At 34.2% G+C, this 17,925-nt stretch overlaps 2 protein-coding genes across 2 annotated transcripts in view; both read left to right on the top strand.

The window, feature by feature from the left end:
- The first annotated feature begins 643 nt into the window (after window positions 1-643).
- LOC132720402 (uncharacterized) lies at window positions 644-3,170 on the top strand. Its single transcript, XM_060704532.1, has one exon. The coding sequence runs from the start codon at window positions 798-800 to the stop codon at window positions 1,962-1,964; it is 1,167 nt and encodes a 388-aa protein (XP_060560515.1). The 5' UTR covers window positions 644-797; the 3' UTR covers window positions 1,965-3,170.
- An 8,126-nt stretch (window positions 3,171-11,296) lies between these two features.
- LOC132720403 (sacsin-like) overlaps window positions 11,297-17,925 on the top strand; it is a 40,704-nt gene continuing 34,075 nt past the window's right edge. The window contains exons 1-2 of the mRNA XM_060704533.1: window positions 11,297-11,372; window positions 16,041-16,168. Of these exons, the coding sequence (XP_060560516.1) occupies window positions 11,369-11,372; window positions 16,041-16,168 (132 nt within the window). The 5' untranslated portion in view covers window positions 11,297-11,368. The remainder of the gene's footprint in view (window positions 11,373-16,040; window positions 16,169-17,925) is intronic.

A 17,925-nucleotide genomic window follows, 5' to 3' on the forward strand; every position in this document is an offset into this window, starting at 1 on the left:
GCGCTTGTACGAAGATTGTGCGGCGTCTTTACCGCGCTTATACTGCGTGTGCACGGCACTTTTACGAAACTTTACGATTTCAGCCACAAAGGCGCACTTGAAGCGCAAAGACCGCTGTAGAAGCGCAGTCCGAACGTAGACAATCGCCAATTAAAACGCCATGGAAGCTCCGTAGCATCGCCATGATATAGCCGCGAGGACGCCGTGAAGACGCCGTGAACTCTTCATGTCATAAAAAATGTCATATTTTTAATGCGATCTCGCGGCGCTTTGTTAAATTTAACAACGCCTTGCAAACGCAGTGAAAGTGCAGGTCTAGTGTGACTTAACCACAAATCAAAAGTTCTTTACAGAAATTACGTTTTTATTCAAATTAAGGTGCAACATTTGAAAATATTTAACTTTTTATAGGTAAGATATATCTGAATAAATCATTTTCCATCAAAAAGCTTCTTCCGCTTAAAACATTCTTTGAAAACAAAGGAACACTAATAAACCATATTAATTGTTTTTGATTGCTTTTTCCCCTCTTTACGATGATATAGTAGAGACCTTACTTAAACGACAGACTTCCTTGTCACGTGCAAACTAACAACTGCTTAATAGTCGCGTTATAATGAGTTAACAAGACAACTAGTGACCTTGATATATTGCTATATAAAGCTTTGGAACAGCACTGATTTGTCGAATCAAATAAGTATTTGATAACGAATATATTTGTGTGCCTGCAAAATTCTTGTTCGTTACGATAGAATTTTAAGATATTTAATTAACAATCAATTTTGTGCAAATTTAAGATGTGTCTTTTGAAGTTAACGAGCGCTGGTATAATTTCGTTGTTTGTCTTTAATCTATGTACGCTTTCTCTTGGATTAAAGCCTCGTGACCATGGAAGACTCGGTATGTGTGGCATGCAACAAGCAATCTACCCGGGCAATTTGATGCAATGCAATGTCAATAACGGACAATTTCTTGACTATCGTGACATCAGAAACTGGTCTGGAAAGGAGAATAGTAAAAAGTATTCAGTACGAATTTACTGCGCTGGTGGTACAGTTTATTTGCCTTGGCCCTTTAAAGCCAGGAATGTCGTTAGTCTAGAAATATATAACTGCAAAGTTCTTGGATTTCTGTCGGAGATGACAAATGAGTTGAATATTGCCGACGAACTTAAAACTCTGATATTGTCTGACGTGTCTGTGGAAATCCCCCTTCGTAAGATGCTTCAGCTTGGGGACCGAATGAATAAAGTTTCTAGAAGCGCCGACTGTGGTCAATTAACTTTAGAGAAATTAGTTTTTAAAGATATACATTACGAATTAAAAATGACCCCAGAAGAGAGGGACGGTGTTAAACAAAACAGTTTCCTGGGAAACATGAAACACAGCCATTCTCAGCAAACACATCCTTGCGTTTATAAAAGTTTGAAATACCTTGACGAAAGTGGAAGCAGGAAGAGCGGACAATATCATTTAAAACTGATTCCGGAATATTCCAAATTTCCATCTCTTGAAGTTTACAATATGTCTCGAAATGAGGTAGGTCACGTGCCAAGCGCGTTCAGAAATCTTCATTCAGGAAAGTTTCCAGCGCTACGGCACATTGACTTCTCTAATAATTTTCTAAGGGCATTTGAGTTTGACCTTCCGACTGACCCTAAAAAGTGCAAACTAGAAATCATAGATCTTCATAACAATCAAATAAGATCCGTATCTCCAGTCATTACACACAAGCTGAAAGATATGGGCAAAATTTTAGTAGACCTGAGGCAAAACCCAATGAAATGTGGCTGCCATCTGGCGATATTCAAGCAGTATTTAGAAAGACTGTATCGCAACACTAGTGATATTGAATATAAGCAGATATTAACAGATATTGCATGTCTTACTGATTCTACTCGTCATGGAAAACGGAAAAATGTCAGCATTCTAAAGGCAACGTTTGATAAAAAATGCAAAAGATGAACACCGTGATGTTTTATTCGGAGTAAAATATCTCCTGATTTTAAATATTGTCGCCAAAATTCACTCTGTAAGGGGAAGCGTGAAAATTCACCCAGATGAGGGTAATTTGAAGTATACGTACTCGTACGTAGAACGCATAACATTGTTGTGAGGCTTGATAAATATACACATATTATATGACTACGCTACTCATACTTAATTTGACAGTCTACAATGTTTTGTTTTTATTGAGCGAAAAGATTTGTTTTTATTGAGGGAAGAGATTTGTTTTTATTGAGCGAAAAGATTTGTTTTTATTGAGCGAAAAGATTTTGTTTTTATTGAGCAAAAAGATTTGTTCTGCATTAAGCAAAATAAATTTATACATTGAGTAGAAAGATTGAGCAGAAATTTGTGTTTTATATTAGACAATAAGATTGTTTTATATTGAGTAGAAATAGTTTTTTAATATTGAATTGAAAGATTTGTTTTATTTTGAACCGAAATATTTGTTATAATTATATTGAATACATTGAGCAAAATGTTTTGTTAATATTGAAAAAAAAATGTTTTATTGAGCAAAAATGTTTGTTTTGAACTTAGCAAAACACAGGATTATAACATATTAAGCAGAATTAATTGTTTAATAATAAGCACAACATGAGAAATATTTTTAAATTTAGAAAAAATATCAGTAAATAATTGTATTATATGAAGCAGAAATGTCAGGAATAATTGTTTTACATTGAGCCAAAATAATATCACGAATAATTGTTTAACATTGAGTAGAATATCGGACATAATTGTTTTATATTGAGCAGAAATATCAAGAATAATTGTTTTATATTGAGCCGAAACATCAGAAATTGTTGTTTTATATTGAGCAGAAATATCAGAAATAATTGTTTTATATTGAACAGATGTATCAGAAATAAATGTTTTATATTGAGCAGAAATATATAGAATAATTGTTTTATATTGAGCAGAAAATTCAAGAATAAAATTGTTTTATATTGAGCAAATATATCAGAAAAAAATGTTTATATTGAGCAAAAATATCAAAAATACTTGTTTTATATTGAGCAGATATATCAGAAATAGTTGTTTTTTATTGAGCAGAAATATCAAGAATAATTGTTTCATGTTGAGCAGAAAAATATTGTTCTATATGTATTGGGCAGAATATAAAGATGTGTTTCTAGTGGAGAAGACATGTATTATGTTAAACAGTTATATTTAGCAAAAAGATATGGTTTCTATAAGAAGAAATATTTGTTTTTTTTTATTTAGCTAAAAAAGATCTAACAAAAGATAACACTAACATGTGAAATTAGCCGTTTCCGTCGATATGAACTGCCTTTTTATATCGAGGAAGAAGTTATGGTCGGTCTGAAGCAACAAACTGTGTCATGGAATGTTTTTTTCTCTCAAATTTAAAGGAACTCCACTGAGGCCCAAAAGCCTACAAACACAAATTTTTATATTTCTTTAACTCAGAACAGCTGGAGCAATAAAAACAGAAAGATATACATGTATAATTATCATGTAAAAGATAGTTAAGAAATTTACTCAGAAATTATTACAAATCGTACTTTTGTGCTATTTTTCGCCCGATTCGAGTGACGCTTTTCCATTTTGGGTAGTTTTCACAATAAGAATAATCAAAAACCGTTCAGTGGAGTCCCTTTAAACAGGCGTAAGAATAGTGTAAGTATGTTTTATAAGTAAAATTTTAACGTAAACTTTACATATGACAAATGCACAATGAAAAACATATGCATGTTTTTTTGAATTTGAGTTACATACAGACCTTTGTTTTCTCTACTCTAATGTTAGTTTAAAATTGCGTAATTAAATGCAGCGAATGTTTACAGTTTTGAATCCATGCATATGTGAATTATGACAAGAAATGGCCACTAGCCGATTTATTTTAACTATGCTCAATACCACACAATGCCAGAGAGAAATATCAGAAATTATAATGCATTAATTAGCTTTTTTTTCTGGCATGTGTTCAAAACCAATTAAAAAGAGGCATTTAGAACCTGTTTTCGCCTCCTTATATTCCATATGCAAATTATTAAAGATTACATTACGATTTATCTTGATAGGCAATTAAGTTCATTAAATGACAAAGGCTGATAGGTTAAAGAGCCCGTTAACTTCCCCATTTAACATTTTCTTTAATCAAATGCTAAAGTTGACGTATATATGTGATATAGCAAATTAAATCTGTCAAATGTAACAACCTTGTTACGACATAATTGACAGAGATAGTCATAAACGATATTATATGTTACAAGGTACACAGTTTTGAAAAAAAACATCAAGAAGCGCCACAATGCGACGAAAACCAGGTTTTCAATCACCAAGTATTGATATGACAGGAATTAGGAATGAAAAATGGCGGTGAAGTAAAACTGATGCTGCTATTTGTACCAACACAGAAAGTTGGTTTCAGTAGTTCAAAATAAAAATATAACAGATACCTAAGTAGCAATACCAGGCTTTATTTTTATGAAAGCTACACACATGCCAAGTTAAGTATCAATACGTCAAAGTGTACTGAAGTTATTGAGTAGAAGCTGATATTGTAAGCAAATGACATTGACTTTGATTCCAGATATATGGGTAGAATCCAAAGCTGCATCTTAATATAAGCCACCCACACAGAAAGGTTGTTGTTAATAGGCCAAAGCAAACTCAAGTTATTGAGCGGAAACTGAATTTCTATTTTTGACAACAATGACATTGACCTTGATCACAGACATCTTGATACCAATCCCAAGCAGCTTCTTGATATAAGCTACCAATTGTCAATAGGTCTAAGTAAACTCAAGTTATTAAGTGGAAACTAAATTTCTAAGTTTTAGCAACAAGTGACATTGGCCTTGATCACAGACACCTTGGTAGCAATCCAAGCTGCCTCTGATAAAAGCTACAATATACCAAGTTTGGTGTCAATAGGCCAAAGCAAACTCAAGTTATTTGAGAAGAAATGAATTTCTTTTTTAAGTAACAGTAACATTGACATTAATTACAGACACCTGGGTGGCAATTTAGCTTAAGCTGCCTCTTGATATAAGCTACCTACACACCAAGTTTGCGGTTCAATAGGCCTAAGCAAAATAAGTTATTAAGCGGAAACCAAAAGTTGACACCCAAAAGCCCGCCGACTTCGGCAATACAATAACCGATGTTCGTTGAAAACCTGGTTTAAAAAACAAATTAAAATGTGAGCAAAATATGCTTGCGATTTTTTTGTATCCAAATTTACAATCGTTAATTAAATAAAAATTACCTTACAATAATAATCCCAATAAATAATAACATAAATGACTTATCTGATTCAAATGTTTTCTATCGTGGGCCCCAAATATTTCCATTTTTACTCATTGAGAAACAGTTGTCATTGTTTGAACCCGAATTAAAATGTTTTTAAACGAAATTAAATTTCCTTGTATCCATACAGGTAAATTTATAATATATTAAATAATACAGCCATTGAATTTTACAGTTGTTAAGTCAAAATTACTGTTAAAACTTCCATTTTAAATTACTGTTTCCAAATTTCCTCAAACCAAATGGCATTATACAATATGTATAAGAATAAAGTTGTAGTCAATCCGTAAGGCCAATTTTAAAAATGTAACTTACAAAATGTATATATTAAATATTTACAAATATATTAATATACATTAATAAATATATGTAGACCAAAAAAAAAGGTCCCATTTTCTTTTTAATATAAACACATTAAAAAGCAAAATGCGCCCCCCCCTCCCCCCTTCCCCCTCCGGAAAATTTTCCGCATTTTTCTTTTACCAAATTTTTGCCCCAAACATCAAGATATATTTTTGAAGTATAAGAATTTTAATTCGGATCAAAAAATTTTTATTTAATTTTAGCAACTTTATCATTTTTTTTGTTGGGGGTTTACGTTTTCCCTTTTTGAAAAACTATATAAAAAATTTTAGTACCGAAAAAATTTTTTAAAAATCAGCAGGGGAAAATTTTGAAAGGAAAAATTAAACAATAATTTTCTGTGTTCCATTTTGTCAATATACTGTATTTTAACAGATATATCATGTATTTCCATAACCCGGGGATCGATTTTTAAAATTTTTTTAAATTAAAATATTTAAACATCTACTGTTAATGTTAAGATTATATAAATTAAACAGATATTGATTTTTAGCTGGTCTAAAGAGAAATCAATGTAATTTATCAGCAAGCTCGTTACCGCCCAATGGGCGTTTTCAATATTCGTAAAATTCAGTCATATGGTTAGGATAAGGAACCAAACGTACAGATTAGAGAAATTTAAAAAAAACAAACTACAATTTGATTTGAGCAGTAGTAACAGGAGGAGTTAACTGAAGAAACTAGGTAGTCTGTAGTTAAACTCCCTTATATTTGAGCTGTACCTGGCCAGAATTTAGTTTCTCTCGTGTAAGTTATCTCGTGCAAAGCTAAAATATTAAACGTGAAACTGTCGGATAGTGATTTGATGAACAAACCGTAAAATAAAGACAGAATAATGATAATAAAATCGTATAGATGTATAAAAACAATGTAATATACATGTATTTGTATCATAGTTTGGGACCTTTCTGTTGAAAAAGTGTCAGAGTTAAATCGTATACATATGTATACATGCACAGTGCGGTAACTGGAGTGCAGGTATCAGTTACCCGCACTCCAGACCATGCCCTTGATTGGCTCATTTTTGCTGGGTTTACATATTCTGACGGCAGAGAAAGAAAAAGCGGCAGAATATCATATTCAGATGCTCGATCATTGGTTACATTTTTCCCGGGGATTAAAATTGTGACAACAGGGAACGTGTTTTTATGTTTGACTAGTAATAGAAAGAGCACCGAAACACGAGGGCTATCTGATTTGTACGAGGGGGCGTAGCCCCGAGTATAAATCAGATTGCCGAGTGTTTTGGTGTTCTTTCTCTTTTGTATTCATAGTCAAACATAAAAACACGTTCCCTGTTGTCACAATTTTAAACCCGGGAAAAAGTAACCAATGATCGAGCATCTGAATATGATATTTCTGTCGCTTTCTCTTTCTCTGCCTCACAATATGTAAACCCCAGCAAAATGAGCCAATCAACGGCATGATCTGGAGTGCGGGTAACTGATACCTGCACTCCAGTTACCGCACTGTGCATGTATATGTATACGATTTAACTCTGACAATTTTTCAACAGAAAGGTCCCCAAACTATGATACAATAATACAAAACACTCGGCAATCTGATTTATACTCGGGGGCTACGCCCCCTCGTACAAATCAGATAGCCTCGTGTTTCGGTGCTCTTTCTATTACATATAACAATTCCACTGTTAGAATGGTCCGCTAAAATATCAATGAAACATTTAGGTAAGAACAGTTTTCAGAAAATGATCAAATACGCATATCAGACATTGACAGCGTGATTTTTGACATATCTATATCAGGAAAATAAATTATCTAATGTTATAGATAATTTTCCCTGTTTAGATAATTAAATAAAAAAAGATCGTGCGTATCTAGGCCTAAATAACTTATCTTATCAACAACATTTTTTGTTTATTCTGCCAGTGCAGTGTGTTTAAAATAATTCAATTTATATACGTGACGTGACAGTTTGTAGATACTTCATTTCGTACATGCCAAACATTATGTACATGTAAGCCGTTGATTCCTTCAGCAAGACATTTAACACTCGTTGCATGGTAAGTGAGTCTGTCCTAAAAATCCGAATATAATAAATTAAATTATAAATGTAACCATTACGAATCAATATAACTTGAGGCAACACAGAGTCTACTTGTAAGCAGTGGCAAGTAAAAGCAAATTTTGCATTTTCATTCTCTCACCAAAATGTTGAAGATCTACTTTATTTGAAAAAATAAAATCACGATTTGAAACGTCACTAAAATTTATTTCAAGGTCATAATAACACATTAATGTCTAGGAATTTTCTCAAGAAAGGTCTGTGTACATACAAATCAATACCCCGGCCAGGCCACAACCCCCCCAAAAATGAATTTACTTGAAGCTTCACGCCAGAAAAATCAGAGATGTACATGTAGATCTATGTCTCTGGAAAAAATCAATGTATATAACTTCTTAACTTACTTGACATTTAGCGAATATTGTAACTGAAATCCACAATGACACCTAGCAGGGACAAAAAAGAGGAAATTTTCCGCTTGAGCTTTTTCCCCTATTATTTTGGCGCCAACAACGATTGGAGATAATGAATGGTCCCGCTCTTATTTATGTTTTGGCGCCATAACGGATGATCCCCATTTTTTTTGGCGACAACAACGATTTGGATATACATGTACATGTGTAATGAATGATCCCCCATTATTTCGGCGCCAACAACGATGTTGACATACGAAATGATCACCTAATATTTTGGCGCCAATAACGATTTTGATATCTATAAGTAATGATCCCCTATTATTATGGTTCCAACAATGATTTGGCCATACGTAATGACCCCCACCCCATTATTTTGGCATCAGCAATCATCTTGGCACCAACCCGTCAACGCAGAGACAGATTAATTGGAGGTTAAAACCCAGAAATGCTAATTGATAATTAACTAATCTAGTTTTTCAAGATCACTGGTAATATTTAGATTATATTCTAATTAGTAATTGATCTTGACCTAATCATTTTTGATTTGAGTTATTTTTCACATAATTATATAATAATCATTCTGGAAAAAAAACGGAGTGTGCAAACGATCTGGCCTCGGGATTATAAAACTTTTTTCTGAGTTCTGACTCAGATCTCCGGATTTTCATTGGTCAGTGTACATTTTGTGGCATTTTCTGACCAACCAAATACCTAAGATTTGAGTTTGAGCTTAGATAATTTCTTTATAACCTTGGACCCTGGACCTGCATCAACTTGCAGTCCCGTCATGTCAAAAAACCTCAAAACCTCAATCGAGTCTCTTTAAATCAAATACAAAACTCATAATAACTGCATGAAAATATACAAGTTCTACGGTTACAGTAGTCTAGAATTTAAAAGAAAATGCTGTTTTCTCAAATCAGGAATCATTTCCAAAAATAATTTTAACTACTTTCGTTTATAAATCACTTGTAGTGATCTTTGAGAAACTTTATAGAAAACAAAATGATATTAAACTTACGATAATTGGCTCTTAAAAGTTAAATATGATAATAAAATATTAGTTATAATCCTAATTGTAATAATTAAACGTTCTTCATTTTAAATTCCACGTAAATTATGCCGATATAAATATCTGAGTATAATCTCCGCATTATTATAAATGAACAGCGTCAAGGGAAGAAGCATGGACGCTTTACATTTTATTGTAAGTTATTTTATAATATTATTTTACATGTGATATATCTTAGAATATTTCTTGTAAATGAATTTTGCAAACAAAGTTTCAATTTAAGGATATATCTCTATCTAGAGTACATTAACACTTATTCAACTGCTATTAAATTACACTATTGGTAAAAAGTTTCAGGAATTTGGAATTGTATATTAACGATAATATCCAAAAAATACCCCCTATATATACTATAAATAAATACGTGACACTTTATTTATAGTATATACATGTAAAGGAGTATTTTTTTTTTATATTACCGTTAAACGTTAAGTCAAGTTCCCGTGACTCATGGTTAACTTACACGTGCAAAGGTGTTTTTATAGATAAGAAATATGAGTGTAGGAAAAAAGTCCCCCCCCCCTCCCCTGGACAAAAGCCATACTGTCCAAAAATGACAATGAGGACAAAAGTAAAAGTGCTCCCATAAAAGTGACAGGGAGGCAAAAGACCTGACAGGGAGGCAAAAGCCCGCCTGTGAAAATAACAGGGGGGGGGGGGGGGGAGCAAAGCCCTCCACAGCAAATACATATATGTAACTATGTTTGATGAAAACCTTGTTTTTCTTTTCAATGCACTCACTGGTTTGGGGCGCAAATGTCCATAGATTCTATACCTAATTTACATTTTATTTTCTATCTTAAACTCCATCTTCTATTTTAAAATTATCTTAAGACTATTATTTACTGCTTTATTTATCATGTTCATTTTGCTTAAACTACCCCCCCCCCCATTGCAATTTTCAGAAAATGTCCTATTATCAATATGAGGATGGTATGACTTTTATACATAGATGTGAATTAAATTGGCCATGATGATCTAAACATTTTTGAAAAATGAAAACTTACTGAGATGATAAACTTAAAATCTTGTCAGTGATCTTATAATGAAAATAGTATCATTGCATATGTAATATAATAGATCTACTTCAGTTTATCATTGTGCATAAGCATGTCTACTTCCTCTTATGCAAAAAAGTACAAGTATATAATAAAAAGGTACAGTGATAAGACATACATGTAGTTAAAGTGATACGTAATAGTTATAGTATATGAAACGAGTTAGTTACGAGGGTATAACACTGGCTGGGGCGACATCTCGGGATGCTTTTGCTAAAAAAATGTCGAGACCGTTAGGCCGAGACGATTTTTTTGCAGAAATATCCCGAGATGTCACCCCAGCCAGTGTTATTACCCCGTAACTAACGAGTTTTCATATACTATTACTGTTTTATCGCAATGGCATGTTTTCTTTTTTGTATAGAAACAAATAAATAAATTAATCGTTAGCTACATTACAGTTATTTATCATAAGGCAGTTTTTCAAGTTGTTTTTCGCTGCCGCAAAAAAAAATATACAAAAGACATCCAATATAAGAGGCGGATTGTATACTGTTACCCAAGATTGATTTAAGATTAAAGGGCTTTTTTCATTTCATTAATTATCTTTGTTTATATTTTTTCATTGTATTTATATATTTATTTTATTTTATTTTATTGATTTCATTTTTTATTATCTTATGGGTTTTTTTTTTTTGCTACTGGGAATGGTCGTTACCACTGCCCCATTGGAGCCTCTATGAAAAAACTGTATTGATATATACAAGGTGCGAAAAAAACTAGACCGATATATAAGTTTTTTTTCCTATATGAATCAATGAAAAAACTGTACTGTTATATATCAATACAGTTTTGAAATGCTCATTGAAGTGTACTGAGTATAATGGGTTGGAAAGAACAAAGGAAAAGCTCACAGCCATGCGATAAATGTATGTTTAAGAGCTTGCATATCAATTTCAAGACAGGGTACACAATGAAAGGTACAGGTTTGCAAGACAATGTACGTAACATGATTTCATTTATATAATTATAGTGTGAGGACATGATAGTATCTTATAAAGTTTGTATATTTTGAATAAATTTAGTAACATAATATATAAAAGCCAGATGTATTTTAGTTAACATAGAGAAAAATCTCATTTTTCAGATTATTAAGTTAAACAAAGTGATTATATTACTGAAGGAGAACAATTCATTCAACTAGACATCATGGGTATGTAAAATGTTTTTGTTTCTGTAGTGTTTTATACTGACATGTATACATAAAGTAATCTGGTTTAGCCTCGGTCTCACTAACTCCCGGCAGAGCCTAGGACCATCCCGGTAAGTTACCGGGATGATCCGGGACGATCCGGGGTGAAATAATTGTTGCGGTCACACTCATCCCGGCAGCACTACGGTAGTTCCCAACTTACCACCCAGGATGTGCTCCGGATCATCCAGGCAGAGCCCAGGTGAAGCTACGGTTCATGCCGGTGCTTCACCGGTTGTTCCCGGATGATGCCGGAAGAGCCCCGGTTGACCCAGGCAGAGCCCCGGTCGATCCAGGCAGAGCCCCGGCAGAGCCCAGGAAGATCCAGGCAGAGCCCCGGCAGAACCCCGGGTAACATTGATACATTATTTTTATTTAATATAATATCTATTGTTCCAGAATAGTAATTCATGATGATTTTCTGAAAAATTCATATGCCATACTGGATAGAAGGGAAATGGGAAGGGTTTTAGAGCAAACAAGTGCAATTATCGCAAATTGTCGTTATTCTTTTGAAATGATCCGGGCTTTGCCGGGGCTCTACCGGGATCAACCATAGCTCTACCTTTATCCTCCGGGGCTCTGCCTGTAGTTACAGGGGCGCTGCCGGCATATACCGGGGCTCTACCGTAGCTCTACCGGCTATATCATACCCCGGATCATCCCCAGTTTGTGCCTGCAGAGCTACGGTGCTTCCTCGGTATAACCCCGGTCTTTCCCGGCAGAGCTAAGGATGAAGCCGGCAAAGCTGTACCTTCCCGGATCATCCCGGACCACCCTGGTAATATTAAATATTTTATTCCATCCGGGGTCGAATGCCAGATGTTCCCGGATCATCCCGGATGTTGCTGGCAGAGTTACGGATGTTCCCAGGTTGTTCCCGGTCATACCCCGATCGTTCCCGGATCACCCCAGACGTCTACCGGGGCTCTGCCTGGGCTCTGCCGGGATGTAAGTGAGACTGTAGCTTTACCTTGTCTTTTTAAAAATTATTGAGTTACAGATAGTCATATGGGATATACATGTATATACATGTATTATACAATGAAGATTTCCTGCTCTGATCACTTTCTTTCTTTCATTTATATTAAATCATTGGCAGTGACATTTAAGTGGCCTTATATAAAATTATAAAATAATAAATATGTTTGTCACAAGATATGTATAATAATAAAAAATTGTGACTGAGGAAAAAGAAGTTAGAAATAGCTCCTGCTATGACTATGTAAAAGTGATGATGTCACAATAAAGTTAAAAATAAGTTCAATATATAAAGTCAATAAGCACAAAGAAAACTCTACGGCAATTGTGGTGTGGTGGTTAGCATACAGGACCGACAATCCAAAGACTTGTGCCCTTGATTCTAGTTCCGGCTGCAGCGTGCCAATTTTGTGTGTGATTTTTCAGTGTCTCAATATATATACATAATTGATGTAGTCCCCTATAAATACATGATAATGTGTTGAAGTAATTCACATTGAGGCATAAGGAAGGTCAGAGGGGGCGGGGACATAACTTAAGTCTATCTCGGCCTAGCCAGAGCCCTTATAGTTATACATGTACTTACTAAGTGTTTACTGTGCAATTTGTTTATTTAATCATTTAATTAATTTGATAATTATATTATTCTAAAATGAAATTCGAAACATACAAGAATAGGAGTTCCATTACAATTGCTCTGGGCAGATAGGGTAAGGAAATGTAATGATGTCAAGATTGTTTTTGAAGCTGAAATATATGTTGCATGATGCATATATTGTAAATATATTTATATAATGTCATATCTGAGTAGGTAATTTTATCCATAATTGATTGAACTATCTATTGCAATGTAAAATTAAATACAAATTTTTTTTATTTACATAATCTGTTTTGGTGTATTCACACATTGATTTCTTAAAACTGCAGAAATTTATTGAACAACTATAGACCAGGTACATGTATGTATACCTTGAAATCAATATACCCATACTGTATAACATATGATCGTGGTTTTCGAAAAATTGAAGTGACAGTTTGCCAAAAAATATTGCTCTATATAGATTAAAGAAAGATAAAAATGTAAATTGTTAATAAATAAATGGGAAGGTTTATGATTTAATGTACAATATAATGTTCTTAACAGTCCATTGTTCAGCAAATCATATGTCATTGGGTAAAATTTATACATATACCTGCAATAAACTTCAACAAAGTTATAATAGACCTGTGTAGATAAAAAAAAAAAATAAAAAATAAAAATGAAAGTAAATTTATTCATGTGATCATGAACCGCTTTCTGAATGCCTGAAATAAAAACTTTTAACCTATAGCTCTTCAGCGCTTCTTATGTAAAATTCTTCCAAGTATAATTTCCAATAACCGTAAATTATACCATACCCAGACTATGGTATAATTTTCAGTTTTGAAGATCGAAGGAGTAAGTGTTTCTGGGCGGAGCTATAGGTTAAAAACAGATACACCATTGGTGCGTTGACGATAATCTGGGTTTGCGTAAATTATACCATAATCACGTGACCTTTCTTATGCAACCTCACTCGACTTCGTCTTGTGAGGTTAAGGCATAAGAAAGGTCACGTGATTATGGTATAATTTACGCAAACCCAGAAATCGTCAACGCAGCAATGGTATATCTATTACGTACACTTTTTGGTAAATATTTAGTTCATATGGAAATAAGAAAATATATGAAATCGGGGTGGGCATGGGAGGGGTGTCCCCTTCCATAGACTGAGAAATTTTGAAATGTGAGGTTGAAAATGGTGTTATTTCCTTGACTTTCTAGTGCTGTTTATGGTACCTTTTGGATGGTTTAACATCACATTGTATTTTGTATAGGTTAGTGTTTGCAGAGTTTTTTTAAAAATAGAATTGCCCTCAGGTTGCAGCCCTGAAGCCCGGGCCTGAATCCGCCACTGTACGGTTTGTGAGTTTACTGAACTCTGCAAAAAGTCCAGTGACTAAGTAAAGCTTTGTGTGGTTTCATTGTGGTTTCAGTTTTTTGTTTTTTTTCTGGTCCTTCAGGATCATTGATGCCAGCACTATTGAGTGTTGAGAATTGAGTACCGCTCATAAGGTGCAAGTGGGTGTGAGGGATGTTGCACATATTCATTATCCCTAATGTACAGGCACAATCAAACCGAGTCTGCAATTCTCTTGTAATTTAGGTGTTACTTTTGACGGCAGTGTCGGCGTTGGTGTCGGCGTCAACATCAGCATCCCCTTAAGCTTGTCCAGAGCATAAGTCAGTCATTATAAGTCGGATTGACTTCAAACTTGGTATGCATGCTTCTCATAATGACCTGAAGTGCAGTGCACAAGAACCGGTACTCTGCATTTCTTATTTTTTGAGTTATTGCCCTTTGTTAATTTTCATACTTTATTTTTGTGCAGGCCATTTCTCCTAATGTATAAAAGCTATAGACTTGAAACTAAATAGGATGATAGATCTCATTAAGAAGAAGTGCAGTGCACAAGAACCGGTACTCTGCATTTCTTATTTTTTGAGTTATTGCCCTTTGTTAATTTTCATACTTTATTTTTGTCCAGGCCATTTGTCGTAAAGTATAAAAGCTATGGACTTGAAACTTCCTAGGATGATAGATCTCATTAAGAAAAAGTGCAGTGCACAAGAACCGGAACTCTGCATTTCTTATTTTTTTGAGGTATTGCCCTTTGTTAATTTTCATACTTTATTTTTGTCCAGGCCATTTCTCCCTAAGTATAAAAGCTATGGATGAAACTTCATAAAATGATAGATCTCATTGAGAAGAAGTGCAGTGCACAAAAAAACGGTACTCTGCAATTTTCATTTTTTGAGTTATTGCCCTTTGTTAATTTCATATTTCATTTTTGTCCTGGCCATTTCTCCTAAACTATATTGTTCACAATGCGATACATCCAACTTGCGGAGTTCTAGTTGTGATTTATGCTTTCAAGGGATCACTTTGTTGCCAGATTTTTATACTTCACAACAGCAGGTTTCAAGTGCTGTGTGGCAGCTGGAAGAAGTTGCCCTGTACTTCACTTCAGTGTTGTTATATTTTTCTGATCCTTCTGGATCATTGATGCCAGCACTATTGAGTGTTGGGAATTGAGTACCTCTCAATCGGTGCTAGGGGGTGTGAGGGATGTTGCACGTATTCATTATCCCTCATGTACAGACTCAATCAAATTGAGTCTGCAATTCTCTTGTAATTTAGTTGTGATTTATGCTTCCGAGGGATCACTTTGTTTCCAGATTTCAATATACATGTATGTTGGTCACTAGATTGACTAGAAGTGGACGTTTTGGGGAGAAATTGTAAATTACTATTATTAATTTATATAGTTCATTATTTATGTAAAAGTGTCAAAGTTCAACAGTTAGTATCAGCAGAATTGCGTGCCAATATTTGTGTGCATTATTTGGCAGATAGTGATCCACTTTCATGAAGGTTACTTTTCCATTCCCTCTAGTAAAATGTCATTTACTTTGTTTCGAGATGAAGTGAGCAAATAGACTATAACAATTGATAAATGATGATCATAAATTTGTAAAATCATTTGTTAAAGAAGGTCCTGTTTAAATGTATTTTTGTCAATCTATACTAAATTATATTTTAGGTTCAATTTGTATGAATATTTCAGCGTCTGCAAGTGGTGGCAGTGCCAAGAAGAAAAAGAACATCCGATATTCGGAGATGAAACAGCCACCATTGATCAAACAGCTGAAAGGAATTTTATCTGAATACCCAGATGGTGGTCAAATACTGAAGGTATATTAAATATATTTAATTAAATATTCATATAGCCAAAATTTGATACCAAACTTAAGCCACATATATAATAATTCCACTGCAACTGTAGTGGGTGTCATACACTATTTTCAATCCTCTTTAAGTAAGGTTGTATGTAGATATCTATCTATGAACCCTTTTCAGATGGGTAACCATAACTTGATAATGAATTTATATCAGCATCTACTATGAGTTGGTTGATCATTACTAAAATGAGCCATTTTAGTAAGCATTGTGTCCATGTTTGAAATTACCCATTGTATTCATACCCCCCGGAAACGAAGTTTGGAGGGGGTGTATATAGGAGTCACTCCGTGGTCGGTTGGTTGATCGGTCGGTCGGTCCAGCCGTCCGCTGCATTTCCCTTGTCCGGTGCATAACTTGAAGACTAATGGTTGGAATTCAATACAACTTCATACAATGGTCAAGCATATTGAGAGGAAGTGCAGTGCACAAGAACAATAACTCCATCTTGACTAATTACAGAGTAATTGCCCTTTGTTACTTTTCCTTGTCCAGAACTACTGGTTGGAATTCAAAACAACTTCATACAATGGTCAAGCACAATAAAGGGAAGTGCAGTGCACAAGAACTTTAACTCTATCTAAAGTAATTACAGAGTTATTGCCCTTTGTTACTTTTCCATTGCTTTCTTTTGTCCGGACCATAACTTGAAGACTTATGGTTGGAATTCAATATAACTTCATACAATTTGGTCAAGCAAATTGAGAGGAAGTGCAGTGCACAAGAACCATAACTCAATCTTGACTAATTACAGAGTTATTGCCCTTTGTTACTTTTCCTTGTCCGGAGCATAGCTTGAAAACTACTGTTTGGAATTCATAACAACTTCATACAATGGTCAAGCTCAATAAGGGGAAGTGTATTGCACAAAAACCATAACTCTATCTAAAGTAATTACAGAGTTTTTGCCCTTTGTTACTTTTCCATTGCTTTTTTTGTCTGGAGCATAACTTGAAGATTAATGGTTGGAATTCATTACAACTTCATACAATGATCAAGCACATTGAGAGGAAGTGCAGTGCACAAGAGCCATAACTCCATCTTGACTAATTACAGAGTTATTGCCGTTTGTTACTTTTCCTTGTCCAGAGCATAACTTGAAAACTACTTGTTGGAATTCAATACAACTTCATACAAACATCAAGCACGTTAAGAGGAAGTGCAGTGCACAAGAACAATAACACCATTTTGACAAATTACAGAGTTATTGGCTTTTGATACTTTTCCTTGTACGGAGCATGGCTTGAAAAGTGCTGGTTGGAATTCAAAACAAATTCATACAATGGTCAAGCACAATAAGAGGAAGTGCTGTGCACAAGAACCATAACTCTGTCCAGAATAATTATAGAGTTAATTGCCCTTTGTTACTTTTCTATTGCCTTTTTCTTGTGCAGAGCATGACTTGAAAATTACTAGTTGGAATTAATAATACTTCATACAATGGTCAATAGCAATGGGAGGAAGTGCAGTGTACAATAACCATAACTCCATCTTCAGTATTTGTAGAGTTATTGCCCTTTGTTCTTTTTCATTGTTAGGTGCATCACTTAGAAACTAATGTTTAGAATTCAATGAAACTTCATTCAATGGTCAAGCGCAATGAGAGGAAGTGCAGTGCTCAAGAAGCATAACTCTTTTTAGACTTATTACAGAGTAATTCAATAAAACTTCATCAATGCTCAACCACATTGAAAGAAAATGCAACATACAAG

The sequence above is a fragment of the Ruditapes philippinarum genome, unplaced genomic scaffold (genome assembly GCF_026571515.1).
Source record: "Ruditapes philippinarum isolate M1 unplaced genomic scaffold, ASM2657151v2 ctg5345_1_1_1_1, whole genome shotgun sequence".
Classification (NCBI taxonomy): Eukaryota; Metazoa; Mollusca; class Bivalvia; order Venerida; family Veneridae; genus Ruditapes; species Ruditapes philippinarum.

What these genes read in the sequence shown, in the direction of transcription:
- LOC132720402 (XM_060704532.1), top strand. Translation starts at nt 798, where the DNA reads ATGTGTCTTTTGAAGTTAACGAGCGCTGGTATAATTTCGTTGTTTGTC.